Source organism: Podarcis raffonei, chromosome 3, assembly GCF_027172205.1.
Source record: "Podarcis raffonei isolate rPodRaf1 chromosome 3, rPodRaf1.pri, whole genome shotgun sequence".
NCBI lineage: Eukaryota > Metazoa > Chordata > Lepidosauria > Squamata > Lacertidae > Podarcis > Podarcis raffonei.
The window spans coordinates 105,980,968-105,999,275 of NC_070604.1; the positions used below are offsets into that span (position 1 = coordinate 105,980,968).

The 18,308-nt window shown below is 44.8% G+C and overlaps 1 protein-coding gene across 8 annotated transcripts in view; it reads right to left on the bottom strand.

The window, feature by feature from the left end:
* The window catches only part of KLC4 (kinesin light chain 4), a 71,478-nt gene that overhangs the window by 8,051 nt on the left and 45,119 nt on the right, over window positions 1-18,308 (bottom strand). For 6 of the 8 annotated variants that reach the window (XM_053383414.1, XM_053383416.1, XM_053383415.1 and 3 more), the window contains one exon: window positions 5,365-5,489. In XM_053383414.1, the coding sequence (XP_053239389.1) occupies window positions 5,365-5,489 (125 nt within the window). Of the gene's footprint in view, window positions 1-5,364; window positions 5,490-13,406; window positions 17,408-18,308 lie in introns of those variants that run through there. The other 2 variants (XM_053383418.1, XM_053383417.1) reach the window with 1 other exon arrangement.

Here is an 18,308-nt window from a genome sequence, read left to right on the forward strand (position 1 = left end):
ACTAAAGATGGCAGACTACCAAAAACCTTTTTTGAACTGACTGACAATATGGACTTGATTGACATCTGGAGAATTAAGAACCCCTTAGGAAGAGAGGGAACATTCTTTTCTGAAGCCAAAATGACATGGACAAGAATTGACCAAATATGGATAACTAGAGGACTGGCACCTAAGACTCGAAAAGTGGAAATTTGCCCAAAAACTTGCTCCGACCATAATGCTGTGAAAATGGAGATGAAACTAACACCAACCGGTTCCTTCAGATGGAGGATGAATGACACCTTGTTTAGAGATCAAGAGGTTATTAAGAAGGCCCAAAAAACCTTGAGAGACTACTTTGAGATAAACTTGAACACTAATACTGAAAAAAGAATAATCTGGGACGCAAGTAAAGCAGTTATGAGGGGGTTTCTGATTCAACAGAATGCAATAGAGAGCCCAAAATGAGAAAAAAGACAAAATTTTGGAAAAAATAAAAGAGGGTGAGAAGAAACTAAGAGCGAAACCAAAGTCACAAGAGATTCTGAGAGACATAAAGTTATATCAAGTGCAATACATGAAGATGATGAATCAGGAAATTGAATGGAAAATCAAACAAATGAGACAAAGGACATTTGAATCGGCTAATAAACGTGGAAAATTGCTAGCTTGGCAAATGAAAAAAAGACAAAAGCTTAATACTATTACTAATTTGGAAGTGGAAGGAAAGAACATTCAGAATCCAGTGGAAATTAGAAAATGCTTCCAGAGGTATTTTAAACAGTTGTATACACAAGGGCCACAGAAAGAGTTTGATATAGATAAATTTTTAAAAATAAATGGATTACAAAAAATCTCTCAAGAAAACAAGACAATGTTGAACCACAAAATTACAGAACAGGAGGTAGAAGGTGCCATTCAGAATATGCAGTTGGGTAAATCTCCAGGGCCGGATGGTCTAACCTCAAAATACTATAGAGCTTTGAAAGATTGGCTAATTCAGCCACTGAAGGAGGTCTGTAATGAAATTTTGGAGGGGGGAAAAGCGCCAGAGTCGTGGAAGGAAGCCCACATTACACTTATACCGAAAACGGAGTCTGAGAAGACACAACTTAAGAACTACCGCCCCATATCCCTGCTTAATGTGGATTACAAAATTTTTGCTGACATTTTTGCTAATAGATTAAAAAAAGTATTAGTGGAAGAGATACATAAGGACCAAGCCGGCTTTTTCCCTGGTAGACACTTGTCTGACAACACGAGGAATATAATTAACATTTTGGAGAAGTTGCAAGTGAACATCAATACCAAAGCAGTTTTAATTTTCATAGATGCGGAGAAAGCCTTTGACAATATTTCTTGGAATTTTATGAAGAAAAATCTTCAGGAGATGGGGGTTGGTCAAGGGTTTGAAAATGGTATAAGTGCAATTTACTCAGAACAAAAGGCTAAATTAATAGTTAATAATCTGATGACAGAGGAATTTAAGATAGAGAAAGGGACACGACAAGGCTGCCCAATTTCCCCATTGCTTTTTATTTCGGTCCTGGAGGTTTTGTTAAATATGATTAGAAGGGATCGTCTGATTAAAGGTATTCAGGTCGGAGCCAAACAATACAAACTGAAAGCTTTTGCAGATGACCTAGTTTTGACGTTACAGGAGCCAGAATCTAGTACGAAAAGAGTACTAGAACTGATTAAAGAATTTGGTCAGGTGGCAGGATTTAAATTGAACAAGTTAAAAACTAAAGTACTTGAGAAAAATTTAACACCGATTGAGAAAGAGAGGTTTCAGAAGGAGACTGGTTTAACATTAGCTAAGAAAGTAAAATATTTGGGGGTTAATATGACTTCCAAGAACTTAAACCTATTTAAAGATAACTATGAGAAATGTTGGACAGAAGTGAAAAAAGACTTAGAAATATAGTCAAATTTGAAGCTTTCCTTATTGGGTCGAATTGCAGCTATAAAGATGAATGTATTGCCAAAAATGTTATTTTTATTTCAATCATTGCAAATTTTGGATAGGATGGACTGTTTCAAGAAGTGGCAGAGAGATATTTCTAGATTTGTCTGGCAGGGCAAGAAGCCCAGAATAAAATTTAAAATACTAACTGATGCAAAGGAAAGAGGCGGATTTGCCCTGCGAGACCTTAAACTTTACTATGAATCAGCAGCATTCTGCTGGTTGAAGGACTGGCTGCTTCTTGAGGACACGGACATTTTGGACTTAGAAGGTTTTGACAACGTTTTTGGGTGGCATGCATATTTGTGGTACGACAAGGTTAAAGCTCATAAAGCATTTAAAAACCATATTGTCAGGAAAGCACTGTTTAATGTCTGGATAAGATACAAAGACTTACTGGAAAATAAAACCGCAAGGTGGTTGTCACCAATGGAAGCGAAGGCTCAGAAAAAGCTCAATATGGAGGCCAAATGGCCGAAATATTGGGAAATTTTGGAACAAGAAGGAGATAAACTGAAACTGCAGAGTTTTGAGAAATTAAAAGATAAAGTGCGAGACTGGCTTCATTATTATCAAATAAGAGAAGCCTATAATTTGGACAAAAAAATTGGCTTCCTGGTGGAAAAATCAAAATTGGAAACAGAATTGTTAGATCCCAAAACTAAGATGTTTTCAAGAATGTATAACTTGCTGTTGAAATGGAATACGCAGGATGAAACGGTTAAATCTGCTATGATTAAATGGGCACAAGATATTGGTCATAACATTATGTTTGCTGACTGGGAACAGTTGTGGACCACCGGTATGAAATTTACGGCATGTAATGCCTTAAGAGAGAATATTATGAAAATGATATACAGGTGGTACATGACCCCAGTCAAGCTTGCAAAAATATATCATCTGCCCGATAACAAATGCTGGAAATGTAAAGAAAATGAAGGTACATTCTTTCACCTTTGGTGGACGTGCCCAAAGATTAAGGCTTTCTGGGAGATGATCTATAATGAAATGAAAAAGGTATTTAAATATACCTTCCTGAAGAAACCAGAGGCCTTTCTCCTGGGCATAGCCGGCCAATTGGTGCCAAAGAAGGATAGAACTTTCTTTATGTATGCAACAACAGCAGCAAGAATACTTATTGCAAAGTATTGGAAGACACAAGATTTACCCACCCTGGAAGAGTGGCAGATGAAGGTGATGGACTATATGGAATTAGCGGAAATGACTGGCATTAGTAACAAAGTGGCATTAGTAACAAAGTTACGAGAATATGCAAAAATGAATTGATAAAGGATGAAAATATAGAGGTACAATATGCTAAGATATAGAGTTAAGACAAATGAAAGAGGGTAAGGATTTGCTGACTTGATTACTTTAATTGGGAATACAAAAAGGGGAGGTGTGAGGAGGTCAAGGAAACAAGCTAACGAACATAAAGTTATAAAAAATGGATTTGTTTTTAATTCTTTTTTTATTTATCTGTCTTTTTTGTACTTTGTATTTTTATTCTTATTTTTTCTTTTTTATGATGCTTTTGATTTTTTTAATCTTTTTACCTTTTTCTTTTACTATGTTTTTCTTTGTATTTTCTAAACCTATGTTTTTGTAAAATCTCAATAATTTTTTTTTTTTAAAAAAACCAAAGTCTCAGCCTTGCATGCTCCCTCCTCATGCCCAGTGATTCTCCCTCTCCTCTCCTGAGGCAATCCATAGTTTACCATTCAATCCTAATCAGCAAACTATGATACAGCCAATTTTTAAAAAAAGTTAAGGTTCTGCAGTCTTTAAGAAAGCAGGGAGCGGGTCTAGAGACGGCAGCTAGCTAGATGCAACAGCCACAGCAAGTTTATCTTACCGCGGATTTTTGTTACCGTATTTTTCCCTCTATTACACGCAGATTTTTTCTCCTAAAAAGTAAGGGGAAATGTCTGTGCGTGTTATTGAGCGAATGTGTGGTCCCTGGAGCTGACAAGCGCGAGTGAAGGCAAAAATCAGGCAAATATCAAATCGTCCGGAGAAGGGAAGCCTTGAAAGGAGGAAGCTGCTGCTTTCCTGCATTCTGCCTCAGGGTCTTACTGCCCACCCGCTTCTGTTTCCTTACTGTGTTTGCTCAAACGGAACAAAGAGCAGAGAAAACCCCTCCCCTCCAGGCAAGCAGAACGTCCTTCCTTCTAATTCCTCTCCGTGCGTCTGGGACTCGAAGGCAACATGCAGGTTGGGGGGGGGGGGAGAGAGAGAGAGAGAGAGAGAGAGCTGGCTGGCTTGTGGGGGGGGGGACTTTTGCCTTCCTTTCCTCCCTCCGGTAAAACCCCTCTCCTGCATTCTTAGCCAGCTGCTTCTCTGCACACCCCTCTCCTTGTCGCTTCTATGTTTTTCCTTCCCTCCCTACTTAAAACGTGGTTCCAATCACGGATCCACATGGATCCTCAGGATCTTTGCATTGAGTCACCCCAAATTCACCATCAGATCACATAGCAATGATCTGATGCAAAAACAGGGCTGCAGTGGTGCAAAAACGTGGTTACAAAGCACGGATCCACATGGATCCTCAGGATCTTTGCATTGGGTCACCCCAAATTCACCATCAGATCACATAGCATGTCCATGGCTACAGCCTGCACCAAAAAAATCACGCACCCACTGTTGCGTGGGGCTGCAATGGTACAAAAACGTGGTTACAAAGCATGGATCCACATGGATCCTCAGGATCTTTGCATTGGGTCACCCCAAATTCACCATCAGATCACATAGCATGTCCATGGCTACAGCCTGCACCAAAAAAATCACGCACCCACTGTTGCCTGGGGCTGCAATGGTGCAAAAACGTGGTTACAAAGCACGGATCCACATGGATCCTCAGGATCTTTGCATTGGGTCACCCCAAATTCACCATCAGATCACATAGCATGTCCATGGCTACAGCCTGCACCAAAAAAATCACGCACCCACTGTTGCCTGGGGCTGCAATGGTACAAAAACGTGGTTACAAAGCATGGATCCACATGGATCCTCAGGATCTTTGCATTGGGTCACCCCAAATTCACCATCAGATCACATAGCATGTCCATGGCTACAGCCTGCACCAAAAAAATCACGCACCCACTGTTGCCTGGGGCTGCAATGGTGCAAAAACTTGGTTACAAAGCATGGATCCACATGGATCCTCAGGATCTTTGCATTGGGCTACCCCAAACTCACCGTCAAATCACATGTCTGTGGCCGCAGCATGAAGCACAAAAATGATACATCCACTGTTTCATTCAGATTTTTTTTTCTTGTTTTCCTCCTCTAAAAACTATGTGCGTGTTATGGTCAGGTGCGTGTTATCGAGCGAAAAATACGGTACCTGCTCTGAGAGCCTTTTACCAAAAAGGGCACAGTACAAATGCTTTAAGCAAACAAATATGTAAGCCTCTTACTTGGTGTTCCTTGGCTCCAGCGGGCCATTCCCCTGCAGTTTCTTGACCAGCATTTCACTGCTTCTCCTGATCACATCCCGAATCTTCCCTAGAGAACCGCTGCGTCGAAGGGCACCAGTGCCATCCTGGACAGGAAGACAACAAATGGCAATGATTGGTGAGATGGCATGTGAACAGTGAGTCGTCCAGAGAGCAGAAGGAAATGGCTCCATGTGATTTGGAGTCAGAACTTAACAGCAACCTGTTAGTATGGAGGTAGAGGATCTCTCCCTTTTCCTGTCCGGCAACAATAACTGCATGTATTAAATGGGCTGGTGGCCTACACCAAAACAAGCCTATGTAAATGCACATCAGATTTGGAGGTATTATATACAGTGGAAGCTTGGTTCTTGAATGGCTTAGTTGATGAACAAATCGTCTCTGGAATGCCGAAAATCCAGAATTAAGTGTTCCGGTTTTTGAACATTTTTCAGAAGCCAAACGTCCGACATGGCTTCTGCTTGAGTGTAGGAAGCTCCTGCAGCCAATCGGAAGCCGCACCTTGTTTCTTGAATGGTTTCGGGAGTCGAACAGACTTCCAGAACGGATTAAGTTCGAGAACCAAGGTACATTCTAAAGCAGTGCTGGGGCACCCATGCACTCTAATTCCAATCAGCTCCAGCCAGCATAGACCATAATCAGGGGTGACAGGAATAACAGGGCCACACGTTTCCCATCTCTGATTTGAAGAAAAGCGTGGTAGTGGTTTTCTTGGAGTGTACCAACTTCAGGTTGCAATTGGGGGCTGCACATGTGAACACTTCCCCGTGAAAGGGGAGAAAACCAGTAAAAGATTTGGCCTGTTCTTTCCTTTCACATCCTATTCTATGTTTTTATCCTCTGTGGGATAAATTGATTTCCCCACTAGCAACCTGATATAGCACAGTCCCAAAAAAGCTGGGTGTGTAAAACTGAACTTCACTTGCATACTGAAGAACACAGTCTTTTTAAGAGCGTTCCTTCTTCTCAACAGACGAATGCATCATTTGCACACAAGAGAGGCTGGCATATGCTCTCGCTGCCATGAATCCACGCCTAGATAAACACAAACAATGGGCCTGGCCCACATATAGGCCTGGGAACAAACGGAAAAGCAGTGTGTCTTGTGCGTGAGTGAGAGACATTTATTGAAGTTATGGCTGAGTTGCAAAAATTAACATGGGCATTGTTTGCCGTGACCACCCAGCTATCGCAGCATCACTAAGTCCTCACAGCTATGCATATCCACTGTGTGAGCAAGAAATTATGCCCACCGCTGCTCTCAATTTCTCTCATGCAAAACAGATTCAATGATGGGAACTGTCACCAAAAAAAAATGTTACCTAGAAGGCCTTATTCTGGAATGGTATGTTACTCAAAACAGAATTGTTGTTACGGCTGTTACAATTTACTACCTGCCCTTCAGCCTAACGTGTCCCAGGGCAGGTTACAATTAAAACACAACATTACTATTAAAACACGGTATTACACACACACACAATCACCATATAGACCACATCTCTAATGTGAGCACTTTGTGCCAGGAAAGTTGGTCACTCAGAACACACACACATGTAGAAAAAGGAACACACACATACACAGAGAGAGGATTTCAAAGACATTGGAGGGAGTACAGTAAAGTTTAGATTGTCACATGCTCAGAAGCGACAGTTCTCCTCCTATGCAGCTAGAACTATGAAGCCACGTTCTTGAAGAGGTTGTCATGCAGGAAATAGGTATGTGTTGCACCCTGAAGGAAGACTATCAGAAGAGGCATGCTGGAGCACACTAACGGTCTATCTAGTCTGTTTTCCACTAAGGCTAGCCAAATGTTTCCGTGAGGCAGGACACTGTGATTTATTACCATGGGGGGGGGCGGAGCAAGAGACTGTCCTTTTACCCTATGGGCAATCGGCACTGTCAAAAATGACACCACCAAGTCATACTTGCTGCATGCAAAGATCCAGGCAAACATCTCTACATTTTTCACTCCTGTGTGAGTCAAGTTTACTTTTCTCTTTGGTGAAAGTTTGTGACTCACTGGAATCCAAACTTCAAACCAGATACCCTGTTCAGCAAGAAGCTGCATGATATGAATAGCCTTGATCTAGATCACTGGTGTGGCCATGTGGCTGGAAGATTCAAGGACGAAGAAACATTTGAACATTTCAGCCTAGTATAGTGTAGTACAGTATAGTATCATTTTATTTATTTGCTTAGTTTGCAGAATATGGATAGACATTTTTTTCAAAGTCAAGCACTGCTAGTTGTTGTTTCTGTTTCAATTATTTATCAATGGTGTGGCACAAGCATTTTTTTTATTCTGAATGTGTACCCCCGATAAAAAAGTTTGAGAACCACAGATCTAGATCTATTAGTCATGGATATATATATATATATTTCCAAAGGTTTCCTGCCTCTTAATAGTCCCTATTCCGAACCTAATTTCTTTATCCCAAATTAACCCTTGTAATGGTCATGATTTTCATGCGTTTGTGTCCTTGATTTGCCTGCATATAGTGGTAACTAGAAAATATGTCCATTGTTTGCCAGCTGCCTTGTATGAAAGCAGAATTAATTATATCTCTTAATGAAGGAGGTTGGGGAGGGGGCAGCATTCTAGCCTCATTTTAATGCAAGAGCCTAAATATCAAGTTTGTTTGGTGGGGGAGGGAGGGAAGAATTGCAGCTCTTCCCCGCTACCCCCCCCCAAAAGCTCACAATCCGCAGCTCTGGGAACAAAGCCTATGGGAAATGGTACTAAGAGCTTTCTATGTTTAGCCTAGAGGAGAGACAGTTCAGGAGTGACATGATAGCTGTCTCCAAACATGTGAAGGTATGTCATGCAAAAGATGGAGCAGGCTTGTTCTCTGTTGCCCAGAGGGCAGGACTGTAACGGGGGGTGAAAAGTGGATTTCAGGTGAACAGCAAGTGAAAATTCCTAATGGCCTTTTCAGTTCCATGACTCCCACTTACAACCCTCCCTCCCTGGCCCTGCTTTGTGTCTGTAACATCTGCAAACACAGAAGGACCACCGACTGCTTCCTCAGTGGTGGCAATGTTGCCACCTGAAATGAGCGACTTGGGAGTCGTTTACACTTTTCACCAGGTCCCTGACAGCACCGCATAAGGGGCCAGTGGGAAATTACAAAGGCAGCTCTGAGCCGCCTGGCGCAGAATCTTCACAGTGATGGGCACCTGTCAGGGCTCGAGGAGAGGTGATTCAAGGAGAGGGGGCTCTCATGTAGGAAGTGGCCGTTACACAATCTGGTCAAACCACTGTATTGCTGCAACTTAGGGCCCCGACGTAGGGACATAGGTGGTGCTGTGGCTTAAACCACAGAGCCTAGGACTTGCCAATCAGATGGTTGGTGGTTCAAATCCCTGCGACGGTGTGAGCTCCCGTTGCTCGGTCCCTGCTCCTGCCGACCTAGCAGTTCGAAAGCACGTCAAAGTGCAAGTAGGTAAATAGGTACCGCTCTGGCGGGAAGGTAAACGGCATTTCCGTGCGCTGCTCTGGTTCGCCAGAAGCGGCTTAGTCATGCTGGCCACATGACCTGGAAGCTGCACGCCGGCTCCCTTGGCCAATAAAGCAAGATGAGCGTTGCAACCCCAGAGTCTGCCACGACTGAACCTAATGGTCAGGGGTCCCTTTACCTTACCTAGGGCCCCGACGTAATTTAAGAATACTGACCCAAGATGTGCAGAAATAGGTTGCAGTTGCCCTAAGACAGGGGTTGCCAACACAGCACCCACGGGCAGCAGGGCATCATGTGGCATCTGCAAAAGGCCCAGTAAATATCCCCTCAAAAATCCACAATGCACTGTTCCTGCTCAGTTCTTGTTTGGACTGCTTCCTCTCCTACAATGAATGTGCCCCCTTAAACATGACTATGTTACAGGATTGGACATGAACCCCCCCTTCCGTTCTAAACACAGGAGAGGTGCAAAAAACGTCTGTTATCAAGTATTGGCTGATGCAGGTGCCCTTTTCCTATTGATGGTGAGGGGGAAGATGCTTGCAAAATTTGGTGTACCTGTCTTGGCTCTTCACGTGTGGCAGCCATTTTATGTTATGCCGCAACCACCATTTTGTGTCTTGTTACAAATGCATGGCAGCCATTTTGCGGAATCTCATTTTTGTTATGTGTTTTTATTTTTGCATTTTTATGCCGTGAACCGTCCTGAGATCTTCGGATGAAGTATACAAATTTAACAAATAAAATAAAAGAAATTGGTTCTCGCAGCACTTTCTCAAATTACCAAACATGTCCAATGACCCAAAAAGTTTGGCAACCCGCAGCTTAAGTTCTGCTGCAGATATGGCATGGAAGAGATGTGTGAAGATGCCCTAGCTCAGGGATGGGAATCTTCAGATGCTTCTGAACACCATCCCTGGCCATGCTGGCTGGGACTGATGGGAGTTGACTCAAACAGCATTTTGAGGGCCACACATTTTACAACCCTGCTGTAGGTTATAGGGAGGCTCTACAGCAGAGTTTATGCCACAGAATGTTTCTTCCTGGCTATGGACACCTGCTAGGCTGCACTGCAGATTCTCTGGGAAGCTGGATCTTTCGTTGAGGCCTTCACCAACTATGTAACTTAGTGTTGTGGAGACAACACCTATAAATGCCAAAGGATGTGTTTGTGGGCTGAGTCAGGACTTGATACCACTCATGGGAACTTTTTTGTGAGTATTAACACACACAGCAGCAGGCTATAGTTTGGATAGATGTTGGAAGGTCTGGAAACAAATGGGAGTAGGTGCTGGAGTTGTGAAAAACCAGTTATCTTGGTCAGATCCTTACCTTCAGAAGGCAGTGATCTACCAACCCCCCACCCATGTACTTTTCAGCTAAATAGATCTGTTAGGTTGGTCCAGTCCTATAAACTGGATTCCAAACTCTCTGTGGAATATTCCCACAAATTCAGACACTCCCACTGGCTTTATTGCCCACAGCCATTCACCCAGTAACTCCCAGGCACTCCCTCCAATTGTTTCAGAAGGGGAAGGCTGCTGCTATAGAGAGGGCAAAGGAAGCTCAGGAAAGATGCAACCAGTTTCTTGACCAGCTATGCCACAGCAAACGAATCTTTCTTTTCATTTCCATTGTAGCTGTACAAGAGAGGGTGAATGGGCCCCATGGTTGTACAAGATGAGGTATTGTTTTTTGCTGTAAACATGCTTCATGACCATTACTTGTAAGTTCCTGGAGTTTTATAACATTTCATGTGGGGCTCAGTTTTGTCCTAATTATTTGGAATTGGTTTCAGTCTTCTGCAGCTGTGTTTGGCCTTGTGAATACCCATGTATATACATCAGATGCTGGGGAAAACCAGGAGAAGCAAAATGCTACATAGGCTGGCACAGCTAACATTTCATTAAGGAAGGGGGCTGGAGGGTCTTGACGCCAGTTTTACCCTGCTCAAGGAAACTCTAGCACAATTCTCATGTGACATAGGAAGCATGGACCGTTCATCGGCACATATAAGGATTTACACACAAGAGCTGATCTTTTCCAGCTTTATAGCCCAAGAGAAGTCAGGTGTTTGTTTGTTTTTGCTCACAAGAGTTCCATCTGGCTTTTACATGCAAACCTCTTAAGTACTTGGATTAGAAGCACATAATTTCATTAAATCCTTCCGCAATGTTTGAGCTAGCTGCCATTGTAGCTCATGTTGGCATGTTGATTTTCGTCTCTGCTTTACTGAACTAACAGTTGTATGCCTCTTGACTCAGAAGTGAGGTCCACTGGGTTCAAGTGGCTTATACCCAGGTAACATGCACAGGAACTCTACTGAAAGCTGCAATCCTATGTTCACTTACTTAGGAGCAAGTCCCATTGAAGTCAATGGCATTTTACTTCTGAGTAGAAGTAGGATTACACTGTGAGGCTATGGAAAAAATGGCCAGGTTTATTATATATTATTTGTATCCATGCAGCAGGTGGCTTCAAAAGATGATTAGACAAATTCATGGAGGATAAATCTATCAATGGCTACTAGACACAATAGCTATGATCTGCCTCCACAGCTGGAGGCAGTAATCCTTTTGAATACCAATTGCTGGGGGAAAAGAGGGAGAGAGAGTGCCCTTGTGCTTGGTCCTGCTTGTGGGTTTCCCACAGGAATCTGATTGGCCACTGAGAAACCAGGATGCCATTGGCCTGAATCGAAAGGATGCTCCAGATTTCCTCCTAGGTACCATATGGGTCACCTTATGAGTTGAGCTAAGGGGACCATTTCCATGGGATGGCAAGCCAGCCACATGTTGTCATCAAACAGGAATATGTATTAAGCAGAGAATAAAGAATTGAGATTCATCTGTAAAGGGACAGAATTGAAAGAAGCACAGGAACTTCAGAGCTTCCCACAATCGCAGGTATGTTTAAGCAAAGGTCACACAGGGATCATCCACACTTACCTTTTGCCTCACATTTTCTAGGCCCAGGCCCACACTATAAAGTGCATGGTCAGAGTTCATTTTTTGTTTTTGCCCTGGCACTTTTACCATGAAAACCCGCTCTTTATCGCCAAAATGGAACAAACGGCAATTCAGGTTTTCTGTGGATTGTTTTTTGCTCCGATTCAGTGGTAAAGAGCATGCATTCGCAGGGAAAGCACCAGGGCAAAACACACACATATAGACACACACATGGAGACGGTGTTTTAAAACACAGACCCATGCCTAGAAACACAGCACAAAAGGAAGTCTGGATGAGCCCAAAATCTCAGTGCTGTTCTAACATTATATAACTGCATTCCTAAAGAATTGTTAACTGCAACTTACTTGCCTTAGACCTAATTAAAAACAAAAACAAACCCGAGCTCTTCTTATGCCCTTATGATGCTAGCTGCTTTTAAAGGTCAACATTATCAGCCTCTGGTTAACTGGAATGCTAGATATAAACATAGTAAATAAAATCAAGAATGCTTGTTCTTTAGGCAGTGGCAGTGGGGGCTGCACCCCCCCAAGATTTTCCCGCCATTTCACCTAACAAAATGCAAAAAAATTCTACACCCCTACCCCCAAATTTAATGTTTTTGATAGGATATCTCACATATGATGCTTCTCCCATCAATACAACTCCGTGGTAGGAAAAACTTTCCTGGTTGAATCCTACCATCAACCTAAGGTCAAGTATATAATCTTACTTCTTTACCCTGCCTTGTGTTTTTAGAAAAACAGACAAGAAATGTTTTACTGATGAGCTGATCCAACCTTGTATTCCCATCACGAACATTATTAAAAATGCAACTAATATATCCCAGTGCTCCTAAGGGAGGAAGACTCATTCTTTTTCCCCTTGGCAGGCAAAGCGTTTGGGTAGCTGAAAACATTTGAGCAGTTTTGCTTTGTTTTATACTCCCCAAATATTTTTACTTTCTTGCAGTGCTGGTGTACAGTTATGCCTGGGAAGCTACAAGGACAGGCTGGGTAAGCTTGGAGGCAGAGAGAGAGAGAGACAAGATAATGTTGGAAAGTGGGAATGAATTCAGGTCCACTGCTGAATTGCACGCATGCTGCTGTCCTGCAGCAACGATTCATATTTTATTATTCCTATAAATGCCTGGTGCAGCATTTTCCCTTAGAGGTGTAGATTCTCAGACCCACTGAACCTCAGACTGTATGGGTAAGCAATAATTCTGAACAAAAAAACCACAACAGGTCTTCTTAAAGCTTCTGTTTCCCCCTTCTGTTTGACAGAGTGACTTTATACACGGTGGCTACTGCACAGGGAATAGCAAATCCTTTCCACTCACTTGCTCCATAATAGTCAGTCAGTCAGTCTCTCTCTCTCTCTCTCTCTCTCTCTCTCTCTCACACACACACACACACACGCTTCATTCATACTTTACACGCGTACCTAAGGCCAGTTTGCTGCCTGCTTTTCACAACAGAGCATTTGCAGCGTGTGAAAGACTATAAAGATTTGCCCTCGGAGGAAAGAGACAGCAATGCTCTTAAAAGAATAAGAAGAGCGGTGGCATGGTGAAAAGAGTCACGGAGAAGAAGGGGATCAGGTCCTTCTGCCTTTAATTGGAGGTAAATCAGTTCACAACATTAAAGGAAAGCACCAAGTATGCGCCAAAGGCAGAAAGTAGAACACACTTTTAGCACCCCCAGCTAGTGCTATTTTTTATTATTTATTTTTTTAAAGGCTTGTGGACAGCCCCAGTGCAAGGCAAAATGCAGAGCTGGGCAGAGAGCTGATCGAGGCTCCGTCGCTCTAAGGGGAGGCCCTGGAAGCAGCTTCCCAGGACGGGCTCCAGAGGCATCTTCACAGCATCCTTCACCTCCCCACTTGGTGCAGGGCAGAACCACAACCATGTGTAAAAGAAGCATCAATAGGTTCTTAGCAACTGCAGCCTGCGCTGCCTCTGGATGGGTTGGTTACACCTCTCCCTACCGGCTCCCTTTATGGGGAGGCAAGAGCTGCCATGCCCCAGACATGCATTAAGCTGCCCCTTTTCAGAAGCAGACAGGCAAAAAAGCAAAAAAAGGTCTGCTGTGGCTGTAAAGGACTTCCCAAAAGGAGCCCCAAGAGGCATTTAGGCCCAAGAGCCTTCAGACTGTCCTGCCACACAGCGCCAGCCGAGAGCTTCCTTTCTGGGGCAGGCACTCCCTTGACCTGCATCCTGCCCGCAGCAGCTCCAGCTGCTTCAGAAAGAACAGCACAGGGCAATAACGGCATACTCTTAGGATTCACTTCCAGCACTCTATGGTTATGGGCAGCTGGAGCAAAAAGGGTGCATACGTCTTACCTAACACCTAGCCCTAATTCTAATTTATAAACGTTATCTAGTCGCCGTCTTCTTTTAAAGCCAGCTATACTCACAAGAACACCAAATCACATCAAAAACAGCCACAAAAGCTATGCATGGGTAGGAGAGCTGAAGGGAAAAATTCCCTCACACCTGCATGCCTTGGAGTAGGATCAAAGCGCCTGGCTCCTCTTCAGAAACATAAAGGAGTTATACGTCCAGCACCAGTGCAAGGGATGAATTAACTGTCTCCCTTCGAAACCAGAGCCCAGAAAATTCCAGCGCCCAGATTTCCCCTCAGGCATTGCTAGACCCTCTGCACCAGGGGTGGGGAACTTCGGCCTGTGGGCCAAATATGGCCTGCCAGGCTTTCCCACTTGGCCAATCGGCTTCCCCCTCAAGTCCTACTCCCCGCCTCCTCCGCAGCCCCATTTCCACTGCTTCTCAGATGCTCGCTGCGGATTGGTTGAGCAGCGCAAGGGGGAGGGAGATCACAGGGAAGTTAGGTTTCAACCAACCACCTCCCCACAACCCTCGTCTGTGTGAAACAGCTGAGAAGCGGGGGAACCAGGCCCACCGAGCTGGCAACGTAAAAGGGAACTTGCTCTCTTCCTGCAACACTCGCCGGCTTGGCTTCTTCACTGTGCGCTGAGAAAGGGGGTCCTATTCTCAGCGAAGAAGCGCAGATGGATGACGATACAGGGAGACAGCAACGTCCTCCTGTGTTGTCAACTCAGCCCTGCCTGTTTGACTACAAGAGGGCAGGCAGGGGAAGTGGGTGGATGGAGGGAGGAGAAGGGAGACAGAACCAGGACAGTGTCTGGAAGTGAGTGAATATGCCGAGTGTGTGGAAATGCATGAATGTTGTGTGTGTGTGTGTGTGCGCGCGTGCTTGCTCTGTCCAATTTGGATTTGGCCCTGACCGATACTGGCCATGTAGGTTTCCATGATGGGCCAAAAAATAAATGCTCTGCATGCAAGTGGACTTCTCTCCAACACTTCCCCAGACTTTGCTTTCTACTCAACAAATCCCTTCCGGTATTCTCTCCAACAACGTGCCCTTTTTCACAGTCTACATTTAAATCCCCACCTCATTAAAAAAAGAAAAAATAAATTCTGACAACACACTGCAAGTCCCGCTGTACGCCCCAGTTCCCAAGGGAACTCTCTCTCTCTCTCTCTCTCCTCCTCCTCGCCCCAAATGGCTCTCTCAGTTCCCTACAAAGCTACACCCTCATGTATTCAGTCGCATGGCTGCCACCAAGGCTGAAATCTTATGTACCTGGGAATAAGTGCCAATGAGCACAGTGAGACGCACTTCCATATAAACATGTAGGACTGCACGTCTCTCCCACACTTCCACTGTACACTTCCATGCCCCAACCAGAAATTCCCTTCCCCATCCCTTAAAATATTCCCCAATGCCCCATCACAATGGGCCGACCTACTGTCACCTTAAAACCGAGGCCTTCTATTTCTGCCTGCCTCTGCTCCTCACTGTCTTGCATGCAAGAGCCTTAGATCTCGGCCTTTTTATACAAGGATGTGCAGTTCCAACCCTCTCTCCCACTTGCCTAGCCAGGCTTCTAAAATAAGTAGCAGCTACAATTGCTACAAACACACCCATTTGGTGTGGGTTTCAGGGTGGATTTTGTCTGTGTGTGTTTGTGTGTGACATTTGGCTGGGACCTTGCGATCTCCAGTGATAAACCACAGCAAGGTTAAATCTTTTACATTCATGACAATAAATAAAAGAGATGCAAATATGCAGTCCCGTTTCGCCACCCCCGCCGCACAACAAGAGGAGCGGCAACGAAGCGGAGGCAGTTGAGTCACCCTTGTCTGCGATTATCCCTCCTGTTGCGAAAAAAAAAGGAACTGTGTGAGGAAATGTTCCTGAGTTCAGAGTCCTAGAGAGGCTGTTTCTTCTGAAATGCAGGCGTCTTGTAGTGCTAGACTGGCAGGGGAAGTCCAGACCAAAAGTCTAATAAGAGGGGCCAGTACTGAATAGGCCATGAAAACGCTATCCATGACAGTTGCAGCCCCTCTAGCCTACCCTCCTCCAAAGTCTCCATGCCATACAGGAGACGGGCTATGCCCAGCTCATTTAAAACAAGGTCCTCATTAGGAAGTCACATCTCATGCTTCTGCCTCTCACACTTTTGCCCTGGCATGTCCATCAGTATTTTTATTTTCAATACAATGTGCCCCATTTCTCTTTCTTTACCCTGCAAGAATAGGCTAAGAGGATCCATCAGCAAGGAGAATGGACACAAGTCTGAAGCTTCTTCCATCTCCATCTGGACAGGCCCAATCCCTATGAGAAGGTGGCTGCAAGGCCTTTACCTGCGGCGGCGGCAGCAGGCATACAAATGCCATTTAGGCATCCCAGACTTGACCAGATGAACAGGAAAGGAAAACAGAGCACGCAACAAGGATGGGGGTTATTGGACTACAACTCCCATCATCCCTGACCCCTGGCCATGAAGGCTGGGGAATCCAACAACATCAGGAGGGCCACACACTCCTCATCCCTGGCACAAAGTACAATTCGCCCATCTCCCTAACTTTCCCTGCCATCTGAAGCTAGGGGTGAGAAACACACATATCCCAATGTCTACCCTGCCTCCCCACCATCTGCTCTGGCTTCAAGGGAAAGAGGAGGGGGAAGGAGGCAGAAAGAAGGGCAAGGCGGGGTGGGAGGAGAGCTAAAATGGGAAGCAGAAAAATCTGAGTTATGCTAGAAGGCAAGGAGCGGGATGGTGGGAGACGGTGGAAGGAAGCCAGGAGGCGGAGTAGGGCAGAGAGATGGGCAGCAAGGACCTCTTCAGACTGCAGAAGACCTTCGTTGAGGGCCCCCGTTAAGACACAGGAAAGAACGGAGGAAGTCACAAGGAGTTCTGCCAAAGTCCTGCACTGGAGGAGGGGAAGGGGTGGGGCAAAATGGCGGATTCGTGGAGTTTCTTCCTGCTCTCTCTTGCCGGTTGACATGGTAGCAGTAGAACCAGGGTGCAGCCAGCTGGACGTTCCTCTGCGGGTGCCGTTCCACTCCTCGGTGCCCGCCGGGTTGGGGTTGGGGACTGCCGTGGAGTCCTTGCCAAGGATAGCAGGAACGGTGGAAGGAGGGGAGGGGTGGCTTGGAGGAAGAAAGCCAGAAGGGGCGGCACACAAACATCCGGGCGACTGTGGTGAAGGGGCAGGGTGGGGTTTGTGTGTGTGATGGTGGGGAGGAAGGAGTCTCAGGAGGCATTTAAGCCTAGTGCACAGAGAGGAGAAAGACAAAATTTTACAAGGCCATAGTGAGGATGCACAACAACCCCAAACGAAAAGGAGGGAAGGGAGATACAAGCCAATGGTACAAGCATGGGGAGCAAACGACTGCAGGTCAGTGGGGTGGGGAGAAAATCACACAGCTGCCCTTTATAATCCTCACAGAACTCTAGCCCAATGGTTGCCATTAATTTGATTTTTATAATGAATTGATTTTAGAATGCTGTATTATTTTACGGTTGTTAGTCGCTCTGAGCCCGGCTTGGCTGGGGAGGGCAGGATATAAATAAAATTTTATTTTTATTTTTATTATTGGTGGGTGAGGGGCAAGGAATTTCCTCAGGCAACATGCGATTGGCTAAAGGGTACTTCGAAATACTCTGAATGTTTTGGACTACAACACCCATCAGCCAGAGGTTTATCAGTATTGTGGTCCAAAACATTCAGAGGACACCAGGGTTGGAGAAGACTGCCTAGTGCAAGGAAGAAGCACTAGATCGCAGTTGCATAAATGAAGTCTCCCTCAGTTATTCCAACATCTCTGGCTATTACCAGTCTAATATGGAGGGCTGGGAGGGTTTAGAGGGGAAAGGAAAGGAGGGGGAGAGGCAAATATGAAAGGACGTATTCTGTTTCTCAAAGAAAATGCTGCTCCCCTGCTCCTTTCCAGAATCCATCTCCTTGACCCCGTGAGCTAAATGGATTGGGTTACATTTAACATAATGCTAAGCGGATCGCCCTGAGAATTCTGGGAAGCAGTCTGGAGTACATGCTCGGCTCATGAGAGATGGTGGGCAGGCTAGCAAGGCCTCGCATTTGTCCAATGTAAACCGAGCGCATAATTTCAGTGAGCATGTTTTAGGAGGCAACTGGTGGCAGTGGGAACC